Genomic DNA, 26,887 nt, shown 5'->3' with positions numbered 1-26,887 from the left:
TTCAAAACCTCATGTAAAACATTCAGTTGCAGTGTTCTTCAAACACCATGCTTACCGAAGACAGCTAGATTCCTTCCTTCATCTCTCTCGCTCTCTGAAAGTAAGAAACACATCATGCTGCCTCACCTGCGACAAAAACCCTTCTTCTTCTTCTTCTTCTTGTTGAGCTTCACAGTCTGGTCATGGTGGACTCTGGACGGCGTCGTTTCAGACCCTCAGACGACTCTGGTGACGATAGGGTGCAGCCAAATCAACGTCAGCGACGTGTCCATCTTCCAAGACAACCTAAACGCAACCTTTCGAAGCATGAGAAGGCAGATCAGCAACCAGAGCAAACACTTCGCCACGGAGCAAGTAGTGGAGGGTAACAACCCCACTTATGGCCTTTTCCAGTGCAGAAACTACCTCTCCATCGCCGACTGTCTCTCTTGCTTTGACTTCGCCGCCGATAAGATTCGACACAACTGCTCCGCCGCCTCCAATGGTGCCCACATCACATACGACGGCTGCTTCATCAGGTACGGCGCCAACTTTGACTTTTCTTAAATCGCTGAATCTGACTGTATAGTTTGCCACTATTTGTTCAAGACAGGATAAAAATAATAGTTATAACTAATACATATTATTATACAATACCTTATTATTATAAATAATTAACTTAAAAAATTCTCTTAATTTACTTAAATTAATACTTCTTCCAATTCAAAATATAAGTTAAACTTTATCTATTATGTTTATCAAGAAACTAATTAAAATCAATTTAAAATAATGGGTAAGATATATTTGTTTTTCCTAATACCACTCTGTTCCTTTTTATAAGTCACTTGTATTCTAAAACTACAAACCAATAAATATATTAAATTAACCAGTTTTTTTTAATAAGAATATTAAAAGTTGAGAGAGAAGGGGATGGATTGCATAGGAAATGAAAAGTTAAGAGAGAAATGGAAAGAGAAATAATTAATTTTTTATTAAATTAATAGGGATAAAATTGAAAAAAATCATTAATTATACTATAAGTGACTTATATTTTTAAAACAAACTTTTGGGGTACAAGTGATTTATAATAAGGAACAGAGTGGTATGCCCTTATCAATGAAGAGAATAAGTGAAAGATGTAATAAATGAATTAAAGAGGAAAAATAATATATGAGGGTAAAATTGGAAAAAAAACTCATTAAATGTTTGAATAAAAATGAATTTATTTTATAAAAAAAATCTTTTTAAAAAAGTTTAGCTTATATTTTAAACCAGAGAAGGAGTATCTAGCTATTATATCAAGAAGTTGAGTTACTACATTATTTTGCTTCCTTCGTCTCCACAAAAAGTCTATCCAATCAGAGAAATGACAAATATGACCCACTTTGAATGCTCTCAACAGTGATTGGGTTGAGAAGAGACTGATATCCCTTTAAGAAATTTTTTATGTTTGGGTTTTACGAGTAGGTAAAGAAATGCAGAAGAGCAGCTCGAGTCAAATAGTACCTGGAATTTGAATTGCATAATTAGTTATTCAGGATATCAGTTGAGCACATACATGGGTGACACGCACAACACGCGTATTTTGGATGACTAGTTATGATGAAGTCTTTAATGATTGCAAGCAGGATTGTACCTTTTTCAGAATCCAAATTACCTAAAATTATGGTATTAAAACATAACTTGGGTTGGCCGGTTGGACCAGTGAATTAGTCTGATCTGGTCAAGAGTTTTGAATAGGTGGACGGATTGATTTTTATACATATTTTTTCTTTGCTAAGCTTGAAACCCCACTCTTCAGAGTTAATGCCTTGTCTATTTAAATATTACTCATTTACAGAGTTATACATATTATCTATATTTTAATTGTACATGTTATTTTAATAATTGGGTTGATTCCAATTTAATTACGGTTACACCATCGACTCTCTTGAACTAATAAGTTTCCAGTACCTTGCCTAAAATTAATTAGAAACCTGATTTTTCATGCATCTTACGCAGGTACGAGAGCAGTAGCTTCTTTGACCAGTCAACAGACGCGGGCAACAACATTAATTGCGGGAATGAAACAAGAAACTCAACTGAACTTGCTTCAACTGTGCAACAAGTTCTGAGGAATCTGGAAATAGCCACCCCAAGAATCCCAGGTTACTTTGCAGCCACCAAAACGACAGTACCTAACAGCAACGGCTCAAACATTTATGCCTTTGCTCAATGTGTTGAGACTCTCACACAAAGCGGTTGCGACAATTGCTTGAACATTGCCTTGAGAAATTTTCAGATTTGTCTCCCAAACTCAAATGCTAAGACTTTTGATTTCGGCTGCTTCATGAGATATTCCACCACTTCCTTCTTTGCTGACAATCAAACCACTAACATCAATCACTTCTTGAAACAAGGTGGATTATTACAGTAAACTTGAAATGGCCTCGATATATATTTTGCATTGGCTTTCGGTGAAAACTTAGTGGGTCAACATTTTTCTTGTGATTTGTAGGAGATTCAAGCAAGAAGAAGGCCGTTATTATTGGTGGAGTCGTTGGAGGAACATGTTTTATTTTGATTATACTAGCATTATTTGCTTTGTATATGCGATCAAAGTCATCGAAGATGGTTCCTAAAGGTAAGATAACCGAAAATGGTCTTTATTATTTAATTTGAAATTATTTAATGTGATTATCCTTGCATTAATTGCTTTGCATATGATTTGTTATTGGCTGCGCGAGATTTTTTTACTTTAATTTTATTTTCCTTGCAGGTGATATTTTGGGAGCAACTGAGTTAAAAGGCCCTGTTAACTATAGGTATAAAGATCTAAAGTCAGCGACAAAAAATTTCAGTGAAAAATATAAACTAGGAGAACAAGCCTTTGGTGATTTGTACAAGGTAGACCTCATAAAACTTTTTTTTTTAATTATTACAGTTGATGTCATTTATCGGGAGACACTTGTTGGGCTTGTTGCATTGAGGTTGTTCTTTTTTTTTTTTTTCCCCTGGTGAACACACATAGGCGTGCTATTGTTTGTCACACACTCTGCCAAGATTTCATTAGTTCTTTAATATTTTTGTCCTCTTATATATGAATCGGGCTCATTAAAAAAAAGAAGAAGCAAAGGTTGATCTTTCACTAAAAGGTTATAGTTCATTTCAAAATTAATTTATTGTTAAACATCTGCACATTCTGAATGAAGATAAATAAAACTTTCTATAAGCATGTTTCCTTTTTCTTTGTGGTGAACTATAAGCATGTTCTTTAGTCTTAAGTATAATGTCTTTGTTGAACAGGGTACTTTGAAAAATGGAAAGGTAGTTGCTATCAAGAAATTGGATTTAAGCCAATCCGAACAGATGGAGAAAGATTTTGAGAGTGAAGTGAAGTTGATAAGTAATATTCATCATCGAAATATTGTTCGACTTTTGGGATGTTGCAATAAAGGCCAAGAGAGACTTCTTGTTTACGAGTACATGAAAAACAACAATGTTGGCCAATTCTTATTTGGTACAGACAAAATCAATCTGTTAAATGAATATCTTATATTGTTTTGAGAATCAGCTTTAATTCTTCTATTCTTCCTTTATCCTTATTTCTTACACTGTGAAGTGATGAAAATAGGTGAGAATAAAGGCTCTCTGAGTTGGATGCAACGTTATGCGATAATTTTTGGCACTGCAAGAGGTTTGGCATATTTACATGAGGAATTCCATGTTTGTGTTATACATAGAGATATAAAAGCTAGCAACATCCTATTGGATGATGATTTTCAACCTAAAATTGCTGATTTTGGACTAGCAAGGCTTCTTCCAAGAGACCAATCTCATCTTAATACAAATTTTGTTGGAACAATGTAACTGAATGCACATACAAATTATCCTATTTATTTACTTTTATTATTATTAGAAGAAATCATGCGTTGATGATAGAATGGAACATTGCTATCACACCTTTACATACTTTTCATTATGCAATCAGTGATATGTTTTTTTCAGGGGATATGTGGCACCTGAGTATGCAATGCATGGACAATTATCAGAAAAGGTTGATACTTATAGCTATGGTGTTGTAATCCTAGAAATCATAAGTGGACAAAAAAGTAGTGCATTGAAGGTTGATGATGAAAGTGAATACCTCCTCCAAAGAGTAAGTAAATTCCTAGTAGTAAAAACATGACAATGGATTGCATTTCATTGAACAAATTTCAAGTGCTGGATTTAGTGTTCAGACAATTAACCCGTTTTTTCATTATACATATGATCACTTTGATCCCAGGCTTGGAAACTTTATGAGAGAGGAATGCATATAGCATTTGTGGACAAAACGTTAGACCCAAACGAGTATGATGCGGAAGAAGTAAAGAAAATAATAGAAATTGGGCTACTTTGCACGCAAGCATCTCCTGCAGCAAGGCCAAGAATGTCTGAAGTTGTTAGAATGCTCAAAAGAAAGAGCTTAATGGAGCACAACCAGCCAACTATGCCTGTCTATGTTGATCCTACTTCTTGGCCCAAAAGAGACACTTCTGTCACTCACAGTTCGTCTTCATCAAATGCTGTTCTCTCTACTTCCATTTTATCAGGAAGGTGATTTGCTTCACACGCATGATCATACAATTAGCAACGGAAAAGTAAATAAATTGTTCTTCTTCTTCTTCATTCCATTACTCAAGATTTGATTACAATGAAACGTCAACTTTGCAGTTAGCAATGTTTGTATGCAATGATGGCCACTTGGCCTATGGTGTAAGATAAATCAGTGCCTTTGAATTATGTGTACTCAAATTGGTAATCTTATCTACATTGAATATCTACATGTTAGCTTTTGCTTCAACACTTCTTGATATGATGCAGCTAGGCAGATAATATCTTCATTAACTACCGGCCGTTCCTGAAGATTATTCTACCTAACACTCACTAGTCAATATGAACAGGTTTATATGAATATACTACCTACCTTCGGCTTATAATATAAGAGCTAGTTGAATATTCAATTTAGTCTTAAGTATAAGACTTCAATTTATTTTGTCTCCAATATTTATCCATTCTGTCTCCAAGTAATTCTTATGACGATTACAACATGTTAGGAAATTTCTACTAAGGTTAGTTCTAATACTGATGATTAATAAGGATATTTTAGAAAAAATAACATCAATTTATTGCCAATAAATAACTTAACTAATTTTTTTAATATTTGCAAATTACTTATCTTCTTTATATATTAAGTAACGGATGTAGCATATCATAGCTTAAAAGCATTATATCCCACATATATTTTACCATGTTGTATTTTATATGTTGCCCAGATACTGGGTCTTAGAATAACATTACTATCATTATCTTTTCGTTATATCGTAGTTCATTAAAATCTCAAAATTCTCCAACAACTTTTCAAGATAGAAGCATTCTTATATGTTAATTTTTTTTTTTGGTTGGAATTCTTATATGTTAATGTTGAGCTTCACAGCAGGAGCCTCAAATATCAGAGTTCATATCTTACCACGGGAAGATTAGAGAAAATTTCTGGTTGGCTAACCAATTGTTCAACAATTAATTTATATCAAGTGAAATCATATACACAAGACATATAATATAATTGGTTTTATAAGTATACATGCATGCCTATCAAATTGTATATGTAATTATCAATACACATACACTTATACAAGTTTGATATATAGTTACGCACAAGAATGGAATGAATTAAGGACAATCATTTCGAGACATCTTTGGCCTTATTTCTACAGATGCTTGTGAGTTTTTTTTTTTTCTTTTGTCTTTTTTGAGTTCAAAACTTGAAGCCACACCTTCATATGTAGAGAAGGTACCAGAGGTTAAAATCCAAGTGTCTTCCATGAACCTTTAACCAATTTCAATCAAAATAGGCATAGTAGGTCTCATATCCTCTGATAAATCATTTTGTTGGAGCAATGCAACTACTTCAGACATCTTTGGCCTCATTCCTACAGATGCTTGTGTGCAAAGTAAACCAATCTCTATTATTTTCTTCACTTCTTCTGCATCATAATCATTAGGTTCTAAGGTCTCATCCACCAATTCTAAATGTATGCCTCTCTTATACAAGTTCCAAGCCTGCCAAATGAGATAATAAAAGTGAAAAAGATCAAGAAATAGAGAACATGTATTACCATGATATAATGAACTAATAAAAAAGGAAAGACTTTTCTTAGAAGAGTTAACATGAGTTGTAAAAAGAGTCCTACTTATAATTTCTCAAAAAAAAAAAAAAAAAAGCTGCTTTGAACAATCATGAGAACTTACTTTTTGAAGGAGGAATCCGCCTTCATCAGCACCATCGGCATTTAATTCATTGTTTCTTTTACCACTAACAATTTCTAGGATTATAACACCATAACTATATACATCAACTTTTTCTGATAGCTGTCCATGAATTGCATATTCAGGGGCTGTATATCCTCTGAAAATTACATAATACTTTTCAGCTAAAAGATCATAACAATGACTCATCAAAAAATACAAACCAACTATTTGGAACAAAGAAAATGTGTATGAAAAAGAACCAGCAAAATCTAAAATAGACATGAATGCAGACACAGTGCACATTGCTACAAATTAAAGAAAAAAAGAAGAAGCAATAACTACTACACTTATCTCCCTCTGGTTTACTAATCTTCTTCAACATAGTGGGTAATTGTAAGTTTTCCTCTACTATATTACATTTCTGAGGTTGCGGGTAAATGTATCATTGCGGTTGGGGAATCATGTATAAAAGAACTTAGGATATAAGAAATGGGTTCAAAAATTTGGTTCCTTTCCCTTGATTTTATAATTCAATAACGAATTAATATAATAATAATATATATTATCATTTCCTTGAAGAGTCCAGAACTTCAACAGAACTTAAGAAAATCACATAAATGAAGTTATTTCAACTTACAATGTTCCTGCAAATCTTGTGTTAAGATGAGTCTTGTCCTCAGGTAAGAGTCTTGCTAAGCCAAAATCAGCGATTTTAGGTTGTAAATCATTATCCAAGAGGATATTGTTAGTCTTTATGTCTCTATGTATAATACGAACATGAAACTCCTCGTGTAAATAAACCAAACCTCTTGCTGTTCCTAAAACTATATTATATCGTTGCTTCCAATCAAGAGAACCTTTATTTTTTCCTAGCAGAGAAAGAAGGAAAAGGTGAAACATCAGAACGATCTATTCACAAAATGTTTCAATAGGAAATTTACACACACAACGTATTGATTAAGTTCTTGAATAAAGTCGCGGCACATGAATCCATTTTTGTTAATAGACGAGTCAATGATGATTTGTTGCGTTGTTAATTTGAAAATATCCTATATGCCATAATATTATTAAGAAATATAATAGCAATTGCATGAGCAACCATACAAGCTTTGTTGGTTAATAGGAGATACCAAATAAGAATCTGTCAAGACTGGTCTTTTCCATGTATTCATAAACCAGAATTCTCTCATTGCCTTTACTGCAACATCCAAGAAGCCGGACAAGATTCCGATGATGAACGTTACGTATAAGTTTCACTTCGCTCTCAAATTCTTCTTCTACCCTCTTGGATTGTCGTGAAGTTAATTTCTTCACCGCAACTATTTTTCCATTCTTCAAGGTACCCTATTCATGATGATTAAGAGGCGTCAAATTAGAGGTTATATACCTTTCTCCTTTATTTTAAAAAAAGGTAATCTTTTACAACACTAGGTAAAACTCAATTAGAAGAGACATGCTTGTACGCTTTTGGAACATGATCTATATCAAAATATTGATGAAAATCAAAATGTATAGTTACCTTATATACTGCACCAAATCCGCCTTCTCCAAGTTTATTTTCAATGCTGAAATTTTTTGTTGCAGACCTCAAATCCCCATAATTGTAATTAACCGCGGCTTTCAACATGCTAATTCCAGTGATATCTCCTATTAAACACGACATTAATCAATTCAACTTCTCATCATTATTTTTTGATTAAAAAAAAGCCAGAGATTTCCCCTTTCATAAAGGTGAAATCCCTTGACTTTTTATGCTGAGAAAAATCAAATTGGAGACCTTGTTTACCTCTGGGAACTCTCTTTTGGGTTTTTCGTGATCTAATCCACGCAAATAATGCAATAAGGAAGATAAAGAAAAGCACTAAACATCCAATAACAATGCCAATGATGGCCCCCTTATTGCTTGAACCTGCAGGGCGGGAAACTTTTCTAATCAAGCTCCAACGTACAACGATGCATTTGAAGTTTATGCAAATAACTCCCTATAATCATATATGTAAATATATACATATATATTCATATGCTGGCCTGGGACTTAATTAAAATTTCATCTGTAAAAGCAAATGTGTATATATACAATAACTATGCATTTGAAGATTGTAACTTTACCTTGTTCTTGTTTCAAGAAGGGGTTGATATCAACGGTTTGATTAAGAGCAAAGAAGGCAGTGGTGGAGTATCTCACGAAACAGCCAATATCGTAAGTCTTAGCATCTGTGTTGGTGAGGCAATTCTGAAAGTGTCTTAAAGCAATGTTAATACAAGTCTGGCACCCCTTTTGTGGGACAGTGTCAACACATTGAGCCAAGCCATAAATATTCAGATCATTACTGTTAGGGACAGGCGTCTTAGTGGCCACATAGGAACCAGGGATTCTTGGGGTTGCTTTGCCTAGATTCCTTAGCACTTGTTGCACAGTTGAAGAAAGAGCCGGAGAATCTTTTATTGTCTGATTCCCACATACTACGTTGCTCCAACTATCGGTGGCCCAGTCGAAGCTTTGACTGTTCTCATACCTTCATTTTAAACACACATCAAAGTAACAAATGAGTAAGTCTCTAAAAGATGTAAATTAGTTTGACCATCTCATTTCTACACCCTCAGATCCTATTTAACTTGTGGTTTTGGGATAGGGTGGGTGCTTTTTATAATTTATACGTTTGTCTAAAATATAATTCATTTTTTAAATTAGACACTTAAAAAAACAGTAAATAAGCAACGGAGTAAAATTCCCTCGCCAATTTTCTTTTTCTCTTTAAGTGTCATATAATTATTACCAGTTTTTCATTAAAAGTAAATGTAAAAAGTGGTTTCTTGAAATTTACTTGCGCCCTACGGCTTTAAAGAACTTTTTTTGTTTGGGCAAGAAACAAGGCAAAACACCCTGTAAACATATGTTCACTAACAAAACAAAACGTGGGCAAAAAACAGCCACTAAGTCTCACTAGTGGTGCCTCAAACCTGTACAATTCATTATCACAGGTTAGACTACGATTAGCTAAAAACATAAGCTACAAAATTGCCTTCCCTATAAGTACGGACAAAAATAATCTGAAAGTTCATGTTATATTCTGAAAAGTGCCAAGGCTTCATCCCTCCTGAAGTTTATTATAAATTGAAATGGATTTGTTTCTTTGAGAAGAACAATATAAATAATTTTTTTCAAAATATTTATGTATTTTAGAGAAATTTTATAGCAAAAAAAATATTTGACTTAGATTTCTACGTTTAATGATCATACAACGTAAGTTTAGTCACAAAAGAAATGTTACTTCATCATTAAAATTATAATACTCCCTTCGGTCTCTTTAATATAAAAAATACTTAATTAATTTGAGTTGGTTAAGAAAAGTCTAATGGATTAGTTAATTATAACAAATGTGAGGTAATCTTCCCTAAAATATTTTTACGGCATTAAATTATATATCAATCTATAAGTTCTGTAAATTAGTTTAGCAAAAAATAATAAATATAAAAATAAATTAGATTAAATTTTATATTTATAATCAAATTCAACCTTTATTTATTTAGCTTTTGGAACTGGAGGTAGTACTTGAAATTATTATTATTTTCATTTTATATCATTGTATCTATTGCAATTATAGCATCATATATGCATCACAAAGAAATTACCTAGTTTCTTGTTTTCCCCTTTGTCTCTACTCTCTACTCTCTGCAGCTCTAACTTTTAACGCAGGCAGCGCAACCATAGTAATGTCACAACTCACAGTATTTATTCCCAAACAACCCCCCCCCCCAAAAAAAACAGAGAGAGAAAGAAAAAGTCCAACTTGAGGTTGGGGAACTAGCTAGTTGTACCTGAGGAAGCAGCCGTCGTAGACAAGACGGGCAGCGTATGCCCTGGCGGAGCAGTTGTGGATGTTTACGGCGGCGACGTCAAAGCAAGCGAGGCAATCGGCGAGGGAGAGGTAGTTTCTGCACTGAAAAAGGCCATAAACGGGGATGTTAGCCTTCACTGATTGAGCTCTGGCGAAGTGTTTGTTTTGGTTTTGGATCTGAGCTCTCAGATCTCCAAACGTTTCGTCAAGGATCTCCTTCATGATGGACCCATCGTTGTCGCCGTCTTGGGGGTCACACCATAGTCGCACTAGATTCGTCTGAGGGTCCGAAACGACGCCGTCAAGAGTCCACCATGACCAGATTATGAAGCTCAATAAGAAGAAGAACAGAGGCTTTTGTTGCAGTAGTTGAGGCTGCATGCTGTTTTTTCTCACCTTGCGGAAGCGATGAAGAATGAAAGATGAATGCATTGGCGGAACTAGGATGAGATCAGAAGAGGAGGGGCCCAAAATATTTTGTAAAACAATGAAAATATAATCTTGTATATATAATTATAATTATAATTTTGAATTTTTAGGTATGGTATTTATCACCAATAATTTTTTAAGGCAATTTTGTAATATATAGGAGAGTAAGTTGGTCAATATAGATCAATGAGAATATATACTTATATACTAACCATATAAAATTTTTTAACAAAATATTAGAAAGAATACAGGAAAGTTTTTAGTTTTCAAATGCTTGGGAAGTATTAGATTGTCGGCTAACAATTTTGTACCGCGTTTATGAACAGTATGACTTTCTATAGAATTTCCTATATATATATATTAATAATATTATGTGGGGAAAATAATGCTATAGATACATATATAAATAATACTAATAATAGTAAAGGTTTTGAGATACATGATTTTTAATAAAAATTTATAAAATATATATTTCTACATAATATAGAATAAAACTCTACATATTCACAATCCTTATATATGTTTGCCTAATTCCAAGTAATAAGTAATTCCTTATACTAAACAATTTTTTAGTATATTTTTTCAATCCTAATCCTAATTAGTATCCCTCATTTTCAATGCTTCATGCTAAATAGAACATAAATGTAGGTATCTCTCTCAGTAGAGATTCAAGTCTTGATTCGTTATGTCATGATAAATTAGCTTCTCACAATACTAGTTACTACCTCCGGTTCTTAATATAAGACTCTATTTGAATTTTATTTTGGTCCTAAATATAAAACCCCAATCCACTTTGTCTATCATATTTATACATTTTTTTTCAAAATAGCCCTTCTAACAATGATAGTTCTAGTCAATACATTTGATTAGCAAGGATATTTTAGGAAAGACAACACTTATTTAGAACAAATAACTAACTCAATTTACTTTTTTAATCTTCTCAAATTAGTCAACTGGCTCTTATAATTAGGACCGGAGGTAGTATAATAATAAGAGACAAGTTCGCATAGGTAAGGGAGAAAAATATGAAGTGTCCAGAAGCATATAACTAAAAGGTTGTAGCTTGCAGGAATGAGATACAACTACGTAACTGCCTACGGCAACAGCTTGACGGCGACAAAAAGTCGCTGTTAAAAATTTTCAGTAACGGTTTTTTAATTTTTAGCAGTGACTTTTGTTACTATTGAAAGTCAAAATTTTTTTTGTAGCCCAATATCAAATAATGCCATCATTTTTCCAATTACTGACATGGAAGACTATTTATTAGCACTTCATATTTGAACTATGACACGAAAGACCGCACGCCTAATAATTATTCTTGCGGACTTGTTGTAAGAAATGTCCAAGTCTACTTCCAACTAGTCTTCCAAAGATAATTCTGAAGACGACCGGACTGAAAATGGGATGGACCTAAAATTTTTTTCCTTTCAAAATCTCATCTTGGTTCCAAAGATAACTAAGAAAATGAGATTGAAAAACAAGGGGAGACGCATAATTGAGGCATCTTGGAACAATGATAATGACGCATGTTTTGTCATTTTTCTCTAGCATGGCCACAGATAATAAGGACATTTCTTGCTGGGGCGACGCATGATGAAGGCATCTTAGAAATTTCCATGAATGGTATGACCTGCCAGAGATTGAAAAATGACACCAATTATGAAAATTCACACACATGAAAATTAAGGACTCCTAAGTATGACTTATTCGCTTCCTACAGTTATCCATCGAATCTCACATGGCTACAAAGATATTGGCTTTACATGCTAATCGCATATCTCTTTACTCTCTTCAGATGTTAATTAGGTTTGGATTAGTTTTTTAAAAATAATTTTACGATATACAAGATAATTATATAAAAAAAATTTTATTGGCTTGTACTTTTTTTAATTGCTATTGAAGGATGCCAAAACACCCCCTTAGAACAATCCTCCCTCTACCCTATATATATATATTTTTTTTGAGAATGAACATGTTCTTAACCTATTTAAGTATTGTTTTTTTTTTGCCTCACTAATTATTGATTAGGGCCTATTTGGATTAGCGGTGAATAACTATGATTTTAGATAATCGTGAATTTTATAGGTAACACTGGCTAATCGTGATTTCTGTTTGGATTTTTTTTATAAGTGATTTTAAGAATTGTGATTGTGTTTGCTTTTTATTTATTAAAATTACTTATAGATGTATAATTGCTAAAGAGGACATGAAGTTCATAAAGTTGTTTGCATTTTCATAATTATTATATTTAATGATAAATTTTATTAAATATAAGTTAATAAATGACATGAATATTTAAATATTATTTTTATTTTCTTAATTTAACGATGCTCCTCGAACCAGAATCAGAATCAGATTAGAATATTATCTAAATATTTGTATCGCATTGTTTCAATCATATGTATTCATCCGTTCAAGTTTTATCTGATTTTTTTAAAAAATGTCTTTTAGATAAAATTAAAAGAAAAATAGTTTCATATCATATGCTTTTTAAAAAAACAAAAAATTAAAATAATTACTATTAGAATGATTATTAGTATGGCTGTTTTCGGAAAGGATGTGTGTCAGGAGTGGATGGAATAGAGAGGCGCACTGAATGAGCAAAGGGTATATTGGAGAAAATTTAATTGCTGAAGATTGATTGGAATTTTTCAAACCCATAAGCTATTTTTGTTGCTTATCCTAAAAGTGCGGTAGGAGGTTAAAATCACGATTTGTTGGGATTTTATAAAAATTACCCAAACAACTCAAGCGTGCTTCATAATCACTTATTTGGATTTAAACGAGCTTATTTGAGATCCTACTACTTAACCAAATAGGCACTTAGTCTCTCTACTGCTTAGATCGCATCTTATTAGTCTCTCCGTAATAAGGGTTCTTTTTAAAAAACATATTCATTACTTTTAATTAATTTCAACTAATTTTTTATATTTATAAATTGATTATTTGTATTTTATTATAAAAAGAACTAGATTTAATATGTTATATAATTCATACACTAATTATTGTTCTCTTAAAAAGGAAAAAAGGAGAATTCACATGATGATCCTTTGGTTATTGCCTAAATTTTCCCGTTTTTCAAAAGGCAAGGGGACAAAACTTACCGAGAAAAGTGACGAAGACTTTTGTGGGATAGACTGGCTTATTAACTATGCTTTTATCTCTTGATACAAAATCAGGGCTATTTATGTGGACCATAAAATATGCCCAATTCTCATTATTTGGATTAATTTTTAAAAGAAAAGGAAGACCCAAAAAAAAGTTAGGGGATGCAAATTAAAAGGGTGGGAGATCGAAGAAATTTATGCATCCCTAATAAGCCTAGATATATATAGGATTTAGATTAGATTCCGCATGGTTCATGCAACTTTTTAATATTAATTTATTGAAAAGTACTTTTATTATTTGTTTTAACATCATTTTTCTAATTAAACGTACAAACTCGTTTAAATTGCTATTTGTTTTTTTTTCCCCGATGAAATTAACTTGCTATGTGTTCAGCGCAGCTTAAAAACTCTGCAAATGAGCATTATATGATAGTTTTGTCCGTATAATTTCATTTGTTTCTTTCATTTAATGTGTATTTAATCCCCGTATGCAAAAAAAAAAAAATTATATAATACTTAAAGTAAGCAAGAATATTATATGATGTCCAGTGGGTAAGTTCATAAGCACATAAAGTAAGGTCCTGTTTGGTATGATGGTAAAAATGATTTATAAGCATGTTTTATGTAACCAACAATAGAGCCTTATTCCATTAGGTAGGATCGGCTACATGGATCGTACAACGTCATTGAACCCTATCCAAAACCAAATCTTTGGATAGATTGTTAATTGAAAGATCTATCTCAATGGATAGCATGTTTTATGTAGATCGGAATAAAATTTCTTTCATACATTTACTTCATATTCTGTGAAGCACGATGAAAAATTACTTATAAGTGATTCTAGATGGATTCTAAGTTGACAAGTATGCTGAAAAACTCCCTTCATCATTAATTGTGCTTTTTGAACGCACTCTTATGCCAGCAACTAGAATAAACATAGAAGTTAAAAGCTTTTATTAGAGAAATGAGGTTTTTAGGATCAAAATAAAATCACCAATTAAGGGTTATATTTATTAGAGGCCAGGGGAGAAAAAATCAATGATAATTGAACATCTATATCAGAAATTTGAAGTGACTTTGAAGCATCAAGCTGGCTTATACTTTTCAAAGAGATATCCGCCTTCACTGTTCATTCTTCATTCTTTCTGTCTCTCTCTCTCTCTACACTCTGCAAGGAATAAGACTAAAACACCATGCTGCTGCTAAACCTGCAACAAAATCCCTTGTCCTTCATCTTCTTGTTGAGCTTCACAATCTGGACATGGTGGACTCTTGACGGCGTCGTTTCAGAGCCGCAGCTCAGTTATGTGAAATCAGGGTGCAGCAGCTATAATGTCAGTGACGTGGCCATCTTCAACAAGAACCTAAACGCGTCGATGCGATGCCTGAGAGCGCAGGTCAGCAACCAGAGCAAACACTCCGCGGTGGCGCAGGCAGTGAAGGGTAGCAATCCGGCGTACGGCGTTTTTCAGTGCAGAAACTACCTTTCCATCAAAGACTGCCTCACTTGCTTCGACTTCGCCGCCGTTCATATATACGACAACTGCTCGGTCTCCGCCACTGGTGCCCGGGTCATATACGAAGGTTGCTTCCTCAGGTATCCGACCAACTTTGACCTTTTTTTTTTAAAAAAAAAAAGATAAACATGTTGTTTTTAATATTCTTTTATATTAACTGGTCCTAATTATAAGACATTGTTTTTAAAACAAGAGTTTCGCTGGAGTTAAAGAATGAGACCCATAATTGTATAATGTCTAAGAGAGGCAAAATTGCACTTCTTTTCTTTGTTGGATAAGGTTTTGTTTTGGCCTTTTTAATTTTATAAAATGGTTTTTTAACCTTTGTTAACAAAATATGCCGACTTTAAAAAAACATGTTCACATTGAAATTTTAAATCTTAACAAAGTATTCTCTGTAGGAAAAAACTATTTTGGAGATAATTATAGTTTCTCTTAACTTTTAATTTGGTATCTATGTATTTTTTTTCTATTAGTACCGTTAATCCTTATTCAAAAGTTAATTATACTAACAGAATAAAATACAAAGACACCAAATTAGAAATTAAGGCAAATTTTAGGCACCTACAAGATGATTTTCCTTTTTCAATAACAATAATTGGTAAAAAAAAATCATGATCTGAAGTTAATGATTTTTTTTAAAAATACTAATAAAATTAAGAGTTTAAGCCAAAATGTTACTCCCTCCCCCTCCTTTTAATAAGATTATCAAATTTGAATTGGCTTGGTTTTTTCATAAGATGTAACTAAAAGGTATTTAAACATTAAATATATTTTTACCAATTTCACTCCTTAATTTTTTTTTAATTCATTCTTATCATCTTTTTCTCACTCTATATTTTTTTGGTGTTTTATTTTATTACCGGTATTTCTCTCATTTATTTGCTTCCTTATTAAATAATAACTTACTTAAAAAAAGTTTAATTTTTATGTATTTATTGCCCTAATTTATTTTAACTTGTTTTAAAATACTTAATTTAGTTAAAAAGATTAGGGTTAATATAATCTTTGGTCCTTTAACTTTACCTTCATTTTGGTTTTGGTCCCTCAAATTTCAAATTATAGGTTTTGGTTCTATAAAATGATCTAAATTTTTATTAGATTATAGAAATTAATATTTTAAATGAAAAGAAATTTGAAGAACCAAGATCTGTGATTTAAAATTTAAAGAATTAAAACCTAAATGAGATTAAACTTAAGAGATCAAAGTTTGTATTAATCCAAAAAGATTTTAAAAAAAGTTACGGGAGAAGGATTATACGAAATTACAACATGAAGATATATTTTCGGCCATTAAGATATACAAGTCATTAAATTTCTAAGGCTTTAGGCTTTGTTTGCACAAAAGAATTGTTGAAACTTGAAAGACAAACCGGAAACGCCACTAAAATTCAAAGCGAGATTCACCCCAAAAAGATGTGTGAGAATAATTTTGTTTAATTGGGTTTAACAGAATATTTGACATGTCTATTTCATTTTAATTTTAGTCCTTTAAATATTAGTCTTTATACTTTAATAAAAATTTAGATCAATTTATTTCTTGAGAGATCAAAACTCACAATTTTAAAATTTAAAGGATTAAAATCAAAACATGAATAAACTTAATGTATAAAAATTATAGGGTTAATATAATCTATAATCTCTCAAGTTTATTTTTATTTTAATTTTGGTCCTTTAATTTTCAAACTATAGATTTTGGCTCTTTAAAGAATAAAATAATTTAAATTTTTATTAGATTATAAAGATCAATATTTTAAATGAAATGAAATTTAAAAAACTAAAATTTATTATTTAGAACTCGAGAGACTAGAATCCAGGGTAAATCTAAGGGAACAAAAATTATATTAAATCTTAATTATGTTAACTCCATTTATTAATCATTTTCTTTTCCAAAGACGAATGGGCCCCGATTACAGGGAGTTCTCTCCACTGCTCTCAATCCCTCTTCCCAGTCACCGTCGCATGTCTCCATTTTACCGTCACACTCGTCACAGTCCCTTGCCCAACGCCGTTTCTGCGACCGCCGCTCATCCTCCTGCCTTTTCGGCTATCTCCTTCTTGCTCTGATAGAGGATGACGGAGTGATAACCCAGGGCATGCACAACTTCGTCGATGAATTTTTCTTCTTCGTCGATGAATTTGTTCGTGGTTATGCTCTGAAATTTCCGCCCTTGCTTTAGCTCTGAAACTTTGCAGAAATTTTCTGAAATTTACCTCAAATCATGCTGAGCGACGACGACGAAATCTTGCTGTATTTTTATTGTTCCATGAGATCTTTGGTTCTGCATTTCTTGTTGTTCGGGTTTGTGACACAGAAATTTGCTACCAAGAAGCGCATGACGAGAAGCTTGAGAGTTCGGACTTTTTTGGCCGTTGCTCACCCATGGCCATGGGAGAAGACCTTAAGCCCCGATGATTTTGGGTTGATGAATCATGGAGTTAACAACTTTGTTGTTGCCGTGCTTTGTCGTCATTATGCTTAAAATCCTTGGTTGCTCTGCTTTTCTTTATAGGCTAAAGACAATCTTTTCAACTGTCCTCAGTGACACCTCTATCGATTTTCTTCGAACCCCTCCAAGCGGGTATATTAATTCTAAACACATAAAATCCTTCAACTGATTGAAAAGTGTTCCACAGTAGAGACAACTGCACAGTTTGCAACACCATAAAATGATAAAACAATCACACCACTAACATCTCAGGTAACCGATGTCCCTTAATGTGGTCATAAAAGTGACATTTTTTAGAATCATAAAGATGGCATATTTTTGTGTGTTTTTTCAAGGTATGAGAGCAGTATTTTCTTCGACCAGTCCACAGATGGTGGGAACCACATTGTGTGTGGGAATCCTGTGGCTAAAAACTCCACAGAACTTGCTTCAACTGTGCAACAAGGGCTAAAGAATCTGGTAGAAGCAACACCAAGAATACCTGGTTTCTTTGCAGCCACTATAACGCCAGTACCCAACAGTAATGGTTCAAATATTTATGCCTTTGCTCAATGTCTCCAGACTGTCACTCAAAGTGGCTGCCAGGATTGCTTGGAGTCTGGCTTAAGAAATTTTCAGATTTGTATTCCCAACTCAAATGCTAAGATTTTTTATGCTGGTTGCTTCATGAGATACTCCACCTCTGCATTTTTTACTGCTAATCAGACCACCGATATCAAACGCATCTTGAAACAAGGTAGAGTTCTAAACTTTAAACTCCTGAATGACTATGTGCAGTGCATGCCAAGAAACAATTGACATGAGCAAATATAATACAATTTAACTTCAAACAGTTGTGACTCGTAGGAGATTCAAGCAAGAAGACCATTATTGGTGGAGTCGTTGGAAGTGCATCTTTTATTTTGATTCTTCTTGCATTATTTGCTTTGTATAGACGATCATTGTTCAAGAGAGTTCATAGAGGTAAGATAACTAGAAAAATCTTTATTATTCAAGATTCATTGTGATGCTCTAGTTTTAACTTTTTCCTGCCAAAGGAATATGAGGGTTTTAATTTGAAAGGGATGAACCCCTAACTACTTCTAATTGTGGTTTTTCTTGCAGTTGACATTTTGGGAGCAACTGAGTTGAAAGGCCCAGTTAACTACAGGTATAAAGATCTGAAGTCTGCAACAAAAAATTTCAGTGAAGAGAATAAATTAGGAGAAGGAGGTTTTGGTGATGTATACAAGGTAAAACCCCCCCCCCCCAAAAAAAAAAAAAACACTCACACGCAAACAGTCATTTGTATTATTACAGTCCATATCTTTTTTCAAGAGACACTTTCGTATAGAGGCTTTTTTGTATAAAGATATATAGAAAGTACAATGTATTTCTTAGATTCCATGAAATACACAGGAAAATGTGTCTAATTCTCAATTAAAGGATGGCATTTCCCTCAAGCACAGTCTATAGTCTAGAAATATGATCTCTTCATTGAACAGGGTACTCTGAAAAATGGAGAAGTAATTGCCATAAAGAAATTGGCTCTAGAGCAATCCAAAAAGATGGATGAAGATTTTGAAAGTGAAGTGAAGCTAATAAGTAATGTTCATCATCGAAATCTTGTTCGACTTCTTGGATGTTGCAGCAAAGGCCAAGAGAGATTCCTTGTCTACGAGTACATGAAGAACAACAATGTTGGCCAGTTCTTATTTGGTATATTCAATTTAGTACTCGAAGAAATTTCCTTTGTAGTTGACAATCATCTGCTTTCTCTATTTTTATGTTTTTTTGTTCCCTTTCCCTTACTATCTAAAGTGCTGGAAATAGGTGAAGATAGAGGTTCTCTCAATTGGAAGCAACGTTATGGTATAATTTTAGGCACTGCAAGGGGTTTGGCACATCTTCATGAGGGATTTCACGTTTGCATCATACATAGGGATATAAAGCCCAGCAACATCCTCTTGGATGATGATTTCCAGCCTAAAATTGCAGATTTTGGATTGGCAAGGCTTTTGCCAAGGGACCAATCTCATCTCAATACAAAATTTGTGGGAACAATGTAAGTAATAACATATGTGATTATTCATATTTTCTGCACTCTATATATCATATTGGCACAAATGATTGTAACAACTCATTTGCTGATCAAACGCGACAAACTCTAGCAACTATATCTTTTCTCAAATGTTTAGTTGTTTCCACAAAGCATGAAGACTTGTGTATGTTCATGACTCGCTAGAAATGTGATACAACACTTTTAAGTTGCACATGAATAGTTGAAATTTGTTTTTGTCGTTGGTCGTGTAAGTTTCTGTGTCTTGTTGCGTCTTGTGTCTTACATATGGTAAGTTTTTGATCCTTTTGCTTTTGTTATCTAGGGGATACACTGCACCTGAGTATGTAATGCATGGACAATTATCTGAGAAGGTTGACACCTATTGCTATGGTGTTGTAGTCTTAGAAATTATAAGTGGGCAAAAGAGTGGTGAATTAAAGAATGATGATCAAGGCGAATTCCTTCTTCAAAGAGTAGGCGAATTCTCAAAACTGATATACCAAAGGAAAGGGTTTTATTTGGAGAAATTACAAATGCAGATTTAACTAATCAAATTATTTTCAATATAGCGTGACAAACGATTATTTTTGACTGCTCAACACCACACAATCTTTTTCCCTCTATCTTGTATGACTTTGATGCCCCTTGGCAGGCTTGGAAACTGTACGAGAGAGGTATGCACATGGAGTTTGTGGATGAAACCTTAGATCCAAATGAGTATGATGCAGAAGAAGTAAAGAAAATCATAGAGATTGGATTGCTTTGCACGCAAGCATCTCCTGCAGCAAGGCCAACAATGTTTGAAGTTGTTGATATGATCGAAAGCAAAGGTGGCTTAATAGATCACAAGCGACCCACTATGCCTGTTTATGTTGATTCTAATGTGGGGAATAGAAGAGATGCTTAGTAATAGTTCATCTCGATCAAATGCTACTGTCTCCACTTCTATTCCATCAGGAAGGCGATGCGAGTTTGAACCCCCAGAAAATAATAATAATAATAATATTGAAGAAGGAAAAAACTGGAGTAAGCATTCGCCTTCATTACATTACTGAAGATTTGAGTACAATGAAACATTGAAACATGAATTGTGCAATATAATCTGGGTAGTTTGTCATTGCCACGACTATGTTGTTGTATCCTCGTTCAGCAAGTCTAGTTGGGTGTCTTCATCTTTTGCTGTATAAATGTGAATTAAAATGGTTACCCATAATCAGGTCAAACAAATATACATTATCACCAGAACATAGCATAAAAGCAGAGAAGGAAAATGTCATATCTTGTCTGAAATATTGATGGAAGAATTTCATACACAGAACTGCACACAAGGGATGGTGATCAAACCCACCCAAAAAAGGGTTCCCCTGAAATATGGAAACACAGAATAAACGAGGAAGATAATTTCAGTTATAGAAAACATTCAAAAGAATCACCCTATTATAGGTACTTGATTACGGCAAAGTAGTTTCTGCAAAGATCTTCAGGCAGAGATGGTATACCAACTTAATTGATCATTTCGGTTTTTCAAACGGCACTAGGTTTTACTTATATTCTACTATTGCTATGCCTATAAAGGGACCATGCACTCACTCAGGTTAATTAATATAACTGCAGGAGGTTAAGAGCTACATGGATCAAATTTATGTCGCTTGCCCAAGCCATTTTTTTAACATTCATTTTCATGAGAGTACGCCTCATCTTGGGTAACCCTCTTAAAGCGGCAAAAATTTGTTTAGGAAATTTAAACATAAAAATTTAATTCTTGATGTTACTTTTAAAATAAAAATTTCAATTTTACTGCTATTAAGAACTAACATAATGTCATATAATTTAAGCTTTAAATATTATCTCTGGTTCTAAATATAAAAGCTAATTTACATTACAAATTGGTTTTTATATTTAGGACTGGAGGTAGTAATTTAATTAATCATTTAAATTATATCTCTTTTGAGTATGCCTCTATTGTCCCACTTTGTTGGATCAACAAAATTGGAATATGCAGAATCATTTATCGAGTCCATCCCATGCACGCCTCAGACTCATTAAGCAAACTGATCAGCATAAAAGCATCTAAATACTTTCGCATGTAATCTCAGTGTGCCTCCACAGCCAGGCTTCCCATTGTTCACCATTCCCAGAGATTTGTGGAGAAAAAAATTATCTACTAAACAAGGCTTCATAAGCTTTCTTCACATAATGTAGGCAAACTTAAGAGAGAACATGTCATACTTTTCTATCTTCCACTTAACAGTACCCTCCCCCCAGAAAGAACCACCCTCTCAGTACCTTCCATAACTTGGTCCCAATTATTTTTTACGCCTATCCATTGCCGGGAACCTAAGCCAGGTCCTATATTTGGGATCACATCCCTATCTGCATTAAACATATAGCTGTAGTCTGCATTTGTTTGCTTAGGTGCATAATCATAACAAATTTGCATTTAGAGTATGCTTGCATCATTCTAGAGTAGCGGTACTGTATTTGCATATAAATAACTAGGTCCATTTTGCAATTAGAATTCCAAAATTGCTCCCTAGGAGAATGATTTAGGTTGCCACTATATTTTATTTATAGTTGGATCTAGAACTAATTGGTAGCGGATTTGATCGCTAGCCGCATTGAAGCAGGCTACCCAGTCGGCGACGGAGAGATAGTTTCTGCATTGAAAAAGCGTAGCAACGGGATTTCCTCCATTGCTTTGCTGTGCCGTGACGAAGTGCTTGTTCTGGACACAGATCTGCTCTCTGATGTCTCGCAGAGTTCCGTTTAGGTTTTGGTTGAAGACGGAGACATTGGAGGCCAGAGATACGTTGGAAATGAAGTACGGATTACATTCGCTGTTCAGAAGATGGGTCTGTGGATCCGAAACGACCCCGCCTAGGATCCCAAATGTGAAGAATATGAAGGTCCATGAGAGAGGAAAGAGATCAGGAGGTTGAACCATCGATCAATCTGATTGTTGGCCCTTTTTGACCAAAAAAAAAATCTGATTGTTGGCTCTGTGAGAAGGGGAGGGGAAGGGGGAGGAAGAAGGGATGTGTGAGAGAGAGCAACAAAAAAGTTGGCACTGTGCTTGAACTTTTCTAAAGTGCTCGGCCAAAAGGGACCGGGATAAATTTATGGTTAGCTATATATAATTTGAGCTGCCTTGGTTGACTTGACTGAACTAAATTTTTCATTTTTATTTTCAATTTTTCTGATAAATCTATTGTATATCCTCATTTATATACTATAAATATTAATTGTTAATATAACATATAAAATCAATGGAAAACCACATTACTTATATATTATGAATAATGCGATTTATTTTCGTCTTATTAAGATGTGCGGAAATTGACTTCTCATATCTTTTTTATATCCAATCAAATTATTGAATTCGTTTCATTATAAACTGTATTCTATAAAAAAAATAACTCCTACTTGGACCGAAGACACAAATATGTAGTGCCGGATAGTACATACAGTTTTTTTTTTTTTCCTTTTTTGCCAACAGTATATATAGTTGTATATATATGTAAAAGGAGTTTGATCAAGTTATAAAAATGTTTAATTCAATTATTCTTTATAAATTTTTGGGACATTTACTTCACCATAAAATTAAATTCTTAATGTTTTTTAAGAAAATTAAATAATGGAGTAGAAATTCTCACGAGACACCAAACCTAAAACAAGCAGCACCATTTAACACAAACACATATTCATATACACACATGTCATCTCATTTTATTTTTCCCCTCAAAGAACTAGAAATAATAAAATATGCTGGTTAAAAAAAAAGACATAATAAAATATTATTTGTGTTTTCTAAAGAACGGAATATGACTTGGATTTTCTTTTTTTTTTTCTGAGTGAATATCCCTCTCATCTCCCACTATTATTAATAATTAATGAAATGAAAATGATCATGTCCTTCGAGATGTGTATAATTCGCTAATTACTATGATTAAGTTTAGTAAACATTTCTGACAATATTACGCATTTGAAAGTAACTCAGATGAATAGGAAAATGATGTTTGAAACTGTATATTTTTGTGTTTTTTAACAAAAGGAAATCTTCAGTTATATATGTATAAACATATATAATTTGGCCACAGCAGATGGGGATATATTTTGATTTAAAATATTTTTTGTGGATAAATAAATTGCTGAGGATTAAGTATCTATAATTTTTTTTTATCAGAAAAGAATTAATAAGGCAGGTGAGTCAGAGGGATAATGGAGCCATTTCTCCACATTTCAATATCGTCATTTCATTTCCAAATTCTTGAAGGGTGCATAGCAACATTAATATATGCAAAGGATGGCAAAGCAATTTAAGAAAAGCCTCGTCCCCACGCGCTTTGAAATTGTGAGTGTGGTCCATTTGACTTGTTCGCTTGCTTCTAGAGTCAAGCAGGACTTCTAATTTGCATGATGGGGTTGGAAGACTTTCAAATTTTCAGCAATGACTGAAAGGGAAAAAAGAGAAGACTAGCATCATGAGGTATCGTGGAAGTCACCTTACAAGCGATAGTGTGATATAATAAGAAACAACAGCTGGGCTGACCTACTATAAAATCAGGACTTTTTTAAATAAGGTCTTAAATTTAAGTTTTAGAGAAAGACATCAATTAACAAAATATGAGAATCTCATATGGTTATTTAAAATGTCTTAATTCCTATATAAAGTAAGAGGTATTTTGAAAGGTTAAGATACAAATTCGTTCAAAAATTTTCACTCAGTTGGGCGCCTAAAAGATTTTTGCGTGCAAATTCATCTCAAAAATTTTAAAGCGTAGCAATTTTAACAATTTATTTTGTGAAATTAGTTGTTGCTATCTTAATTGTTCTTATTTGATAAATTAAAGTTGTTGTTTATTTAACTATTATGGTTATTTAATTTTTTTCATATTTCATATTTCAAATTAAGGGTTATTTAATTTTTTTTCATATTTCATATTTCAAATTTAGGGCATTTAAGTATTTAGGAATTCTATCATTATAGAATGGCACAGCGACTAACTGAAAGGAGAGTTGTAACAATTCTCAGTCATCAAGCTTTTCTCTCTCTAAATGTTTACACTTAAGGACCCAAAAAAAAAAAAACAGAGTAAAGGTTAATAACAGTTTCCGATATATTTTTTTTCCTTGTATTTTGAATTAATGTGCCAAAAGAAAAGATTTTTAATTTTTATGCCATATTGGTTGAGGCAATCAACCCTATGCATGATGACCGATATCTTATAAGTGTTTAACCCATCATACTATTTTGCATAATCAGCAACAGTCATATGTGTGTTCTGACAACTTTTTAGTATCTCTTTTGCTAGAACGGTATGTTTTTTACTGGCACTTTACTTTTGCTTCACTTGATCTTTCTGTTTATTCAACTAACTACTTCAGACTTGAAGCTTCTTTACCTTAATTACATTATTTGAAATGGTCTGGTTGCTTAGGTTGAAATGCTCCAGAAAGGACTCAAGGGGATTGGAATTTTGAGAGGTGTTCCAAGCAGTGCCTACCATACACTGAACCCCACTTCTATCGGTTTCTTTATGCATACTTGAAAAATACAGCTTGGTTAATCTCTGTGTACAAAGATTAGTAGAATTATTTGTTGGCTCTACAAATTTTTAGGCTAGTTTGAAAAGATAAATACAGACTGGACCTGTATGTTCATCTTTTATTGGTCTAGCTCACTACTTGGTAGTGGATATACATGATTGTTCAAGGATCAGCTATGACTATCCTCTCAAGGCAGGTGTTGTAAGTTTTCTTGCCTTAAGTTTCTCTAAACTTGAGATGAACTCAACCACTGGAACTTTATATAACGTGTCCATATTCATTCCTGCCTTAGTCCTATAGAGTTTCATTGGATGCGCTAAGAGCAACAGATATTTCCAGCTAATATGTTTAAAAGTATTTGATAGTCAAGGTCTTCTAAAGCATGCTACATTTAACTGAAGGAAGTCTTAAAAAATTACACCCAGGGATATTTTTCTGGCCGAGAATGACAATTTTTGCCCTTTCCTTATATAGGAACATGGCGATCATGCAAGAGTTTTATTGTTTGCATGCTATAGCCGTGCTGATTGACATCGTTCATTCACATATTAGTTAACAATTTGTTCTTTTTCATTTATTTATTTTGCAGGTCATAACTATTGAACCAGGATTACACATTCCATTTCATTTTGATGGTGCAGAGAGGAACCTACTGAACTCAGAGAATTTGCTCAAACTTCAAATTAAATTGTCACGTATTGGTACAGTCCTGTACCTACTCCTCTAGTGAAATTATTTTGTGTATATCTGTCTACACAAGACATGCACATTCATGCATGGGAGGGTGGCATTGAAGCTTTAAGAGTTTCTCCCCTTTTGAAATTCTTTTGGTATTTGTGTCTTGTTAATTGGTGTTGTCCTGTGCTTACTCCTCTTATGACCAGATTTAAAAATTTATCCTGTCAATCTTCTTACTTATTTGGAATCTGGGCATGCACCAAGAGGCCAAAATCAATCAATTGGAGTTAACTATAGTTTCTTAGCATGTTCATTGTCTTGATTCTTTGGAGTTTTACTGATCTACTGTGTTCATAAATTCTTCCCCATGCAAGAAATGTGCTGCTCCATCTGGATCTTGGATTTGGCACCTGAGGATCGATAATCTTCTGTCTCAAGTTAATCTGTTTCAGCTCTACTCTTGGGCTACTATGAATATATGATACGTCTTTTGGTTCTTACTTCCACTATTCTGCTTGTTTTATCCTGTGGCCACTGGCTTGATAACATCATAGTTAGCCTTTAAGCCACATGATTTATAAGCATGAACTCCTTTAAGAAATTTTATCTTCAATCTTGGCATCAAGTGTCCTTTTTTCGCTTGCCAATGTTTGAACAATGAATTGAGGACGAGGTTCTCATCATGGAAACAGGTTGAGGTAATCTCTTTACATGAATTCTTTATTTTGAAAAATATCAGATTTATGACAGCTAGAGGAGATTTGACTCCAGTTATTTTGAGAGTTAGAACAATGTACTGGGATTGCTTTATCTTTCACAATAAATGGAAGTCAAATCTTCTGACTAACTGTTAAATAAACACGATATATACTAAATTTAGCATTTATTATGTTTTTTTGTACTATCTGTATTGTAGGCTGCTACATATTCATAATGCCTACAGCCCAAGCAAGTGTTCTAAGTAATAATCTTGATATGCATTCTAAATTTCTCTTTTATGGCAAACAGTCTTGTCACCTAGTGACAT

At 33.3% G+C, this 26,887-nt stretch overlaps 3 protein-coding genes across 5 annotated transcripts; 2 read left to right on the top strand and 1 right to left on the bottom strand.

Annotated features, from left to right (window-relative positions):
* The first annotated feature begins 24 nt into the window (after positions 1–24).
* LOC114731864 (cysteine-rich receptor-like protein kinase 2) lies at positions 25–4,602 on the top strand. The gene is made up of 8 exons (XM_028919107.1): positions 25–518; positions 1,981–2,378; positions 2,477–2,602; positions 2,738–2,865; positions 3,265–3,478; positions 3,593–3,824; positions 3,967–4,117; positions 4,247–4,602. Exons 1-8 carry the CDS (start codon positions 115–117, stop codon positions 4,559–4,561), a joined length of 1,968 nt encoding a protein of 655 aa, XP_028774940.1. The 5' UTR covers positions 25–114; the 3' UTR covers positions 4,562–4,602.
* Positions 4,603–5,832: 1,230 nt separating this feature from the next.
* On the bottom strand, positions 5,833–10,523 carry LOC114731871 (cysteine-rich receptor-like protein kinase 2). The gene is made up of 8 exons (XM_028919116.1): positions 10,072–10,523; positions 8,362–8,768; positions 8,039–8,161; positions 7,772–7,899; positions 7,383–7,596; positions 6,890–7,121; positions 6,253–6,409; positions 5,833–6,063 (listed from the first exon to the last, which is right to left on the bottom strand). The coding sequence occupies exons 1-8, from the start codon at positions 10,521–10,523 to the stop codon at positions 5,833–5,835; spliced, it is 1,944 nt and encodes a 647-aa protein (XP_028774949.1).
* Positions 10,524–14,701: 4,178 nt separating this feature from the next.
* Positions 14,702–20,637, top strand: LOC114731868 (cysteine-rich receptor-like protein kinase 2). 3 transcript variants are annotated; one of them, XM_028919111.1, is made up of 8 exons: positions 14,702–15,224; positions 17,930–18,330; positions 18,441–18,557; positions 18,699–18,826; positions 19,079–19,292; positions 19,407–19,638; positions 19,958–20,108; positions 20,288–20,637. In XM_028919111.1, the coding sequence occupies exons 1-8, from the start codon at positions 14,821–14,823 to the stop codon at positions 20,540–20,542; spliced, it is 1,902 nt and encodes a 633-aa protein (XP_028774944.1). In that variant the 5' UTR covers positions 14,702–14,820; the 3' UTR covers positions 20,543–20,637. The 3 variants fall into 3 exon arrangements, with proteins under 3 accessions (XP_028774944.1, XP_028774945.1, XP_028774946.1); XM_028919112.1 differs by having other exon boundaries at positions 19,958–20,088; positions 20,288–20,460; XM_028919113.1 differs by lacking the exon at positions 19,958–20,108 and having other exon boundaries at positions 20,288–20,460.
* Positions 20,638–26,887: the final 6,250 nt, after the last annotated feature.

The sequence above is a fragment of the Neltuma alba genome, unplaced genomic scaffold (genome assembly GCF_004799145.2).
Source record: "Neltuma alba isolate B1F8T4 unplaced genomic scaffold, ASM479914v2 tig00012856_pilon, whole genome shotgun sequence".
Classification (NCBI taxonomy): domain Eukaryota; kingdom Viridiplantae; phylum Streptophyta; class Magnoliopsida; order Fabales; family Fabaceae; genus Neltuma; species Neltuma alba.
Note: the sequence above shows the minus strand (reverse complement) of the source record. Positions and strands in the feature narration are given on the sequence as shown.

Coding starts and splice junctions, on each gene's coding strand:
- LOC114731868 (XM_028919111.1), top strand. CDS start 14,821: ATGCTGCTGCTAAACCTGCAACAAAATCCCTTGTCCTTCATCTTCTTG. Junction 15,225..17,929: donor TACGAAGGTTGCTTCCTCAG/GTATCCGACCAA, acceptor TGTTTTTTCAAG/GTATGAGAGCAGTATTTTCT. Junction 19,639..19,957: donor ACAAAATTTGTGGGAACAAT/GTAAGTAATAAC, acceptor TTTGTTATCTAG/GGGATACACTGCACCTGAGT.
- LOC114731871 (XM_028919116.1), bottom strand. CDS start 10,523: ATGCATTCATCTTTCATTCTTCATCGCTTCCGCAAGGTGAGAAAAAAC. Junction 7,122..7,382: donor TCTTGACAGATTCTTATTTG/GTATCTCCTATT, acceptor TTTCTCTGCTAG/GAAAAAATAAAGGTTCTCTT. Junction 6,064..6,252: donor GCGGATTCCTCCTTCAAAAA/GTAAGTTCTCAT, acceptor CTCATTTGGCAG/GCTTGGAACTTGTATAAGAG.
- LOC114731864 (XM_028919107.1), top strand. CDS start 115: ATGCTGCCTCACCTGCGACAAAAACCCTTCTTCTTCTTCTTCTTCTTG. Junction 519..1,980: donor TACGACGGCTGCTTCATCAG/GTACGGCGCCAA, acceptor CATCTTACGCAG/GTACGAGAGCAGTAGCTTCT. Junction 2,603..2,737: donor ATCGAAGATGGTTCCTAAAG/GTAAGATAACCG, acceptor TTTTCCTTGCAG/GTGATATTTTGGGAGCAACT.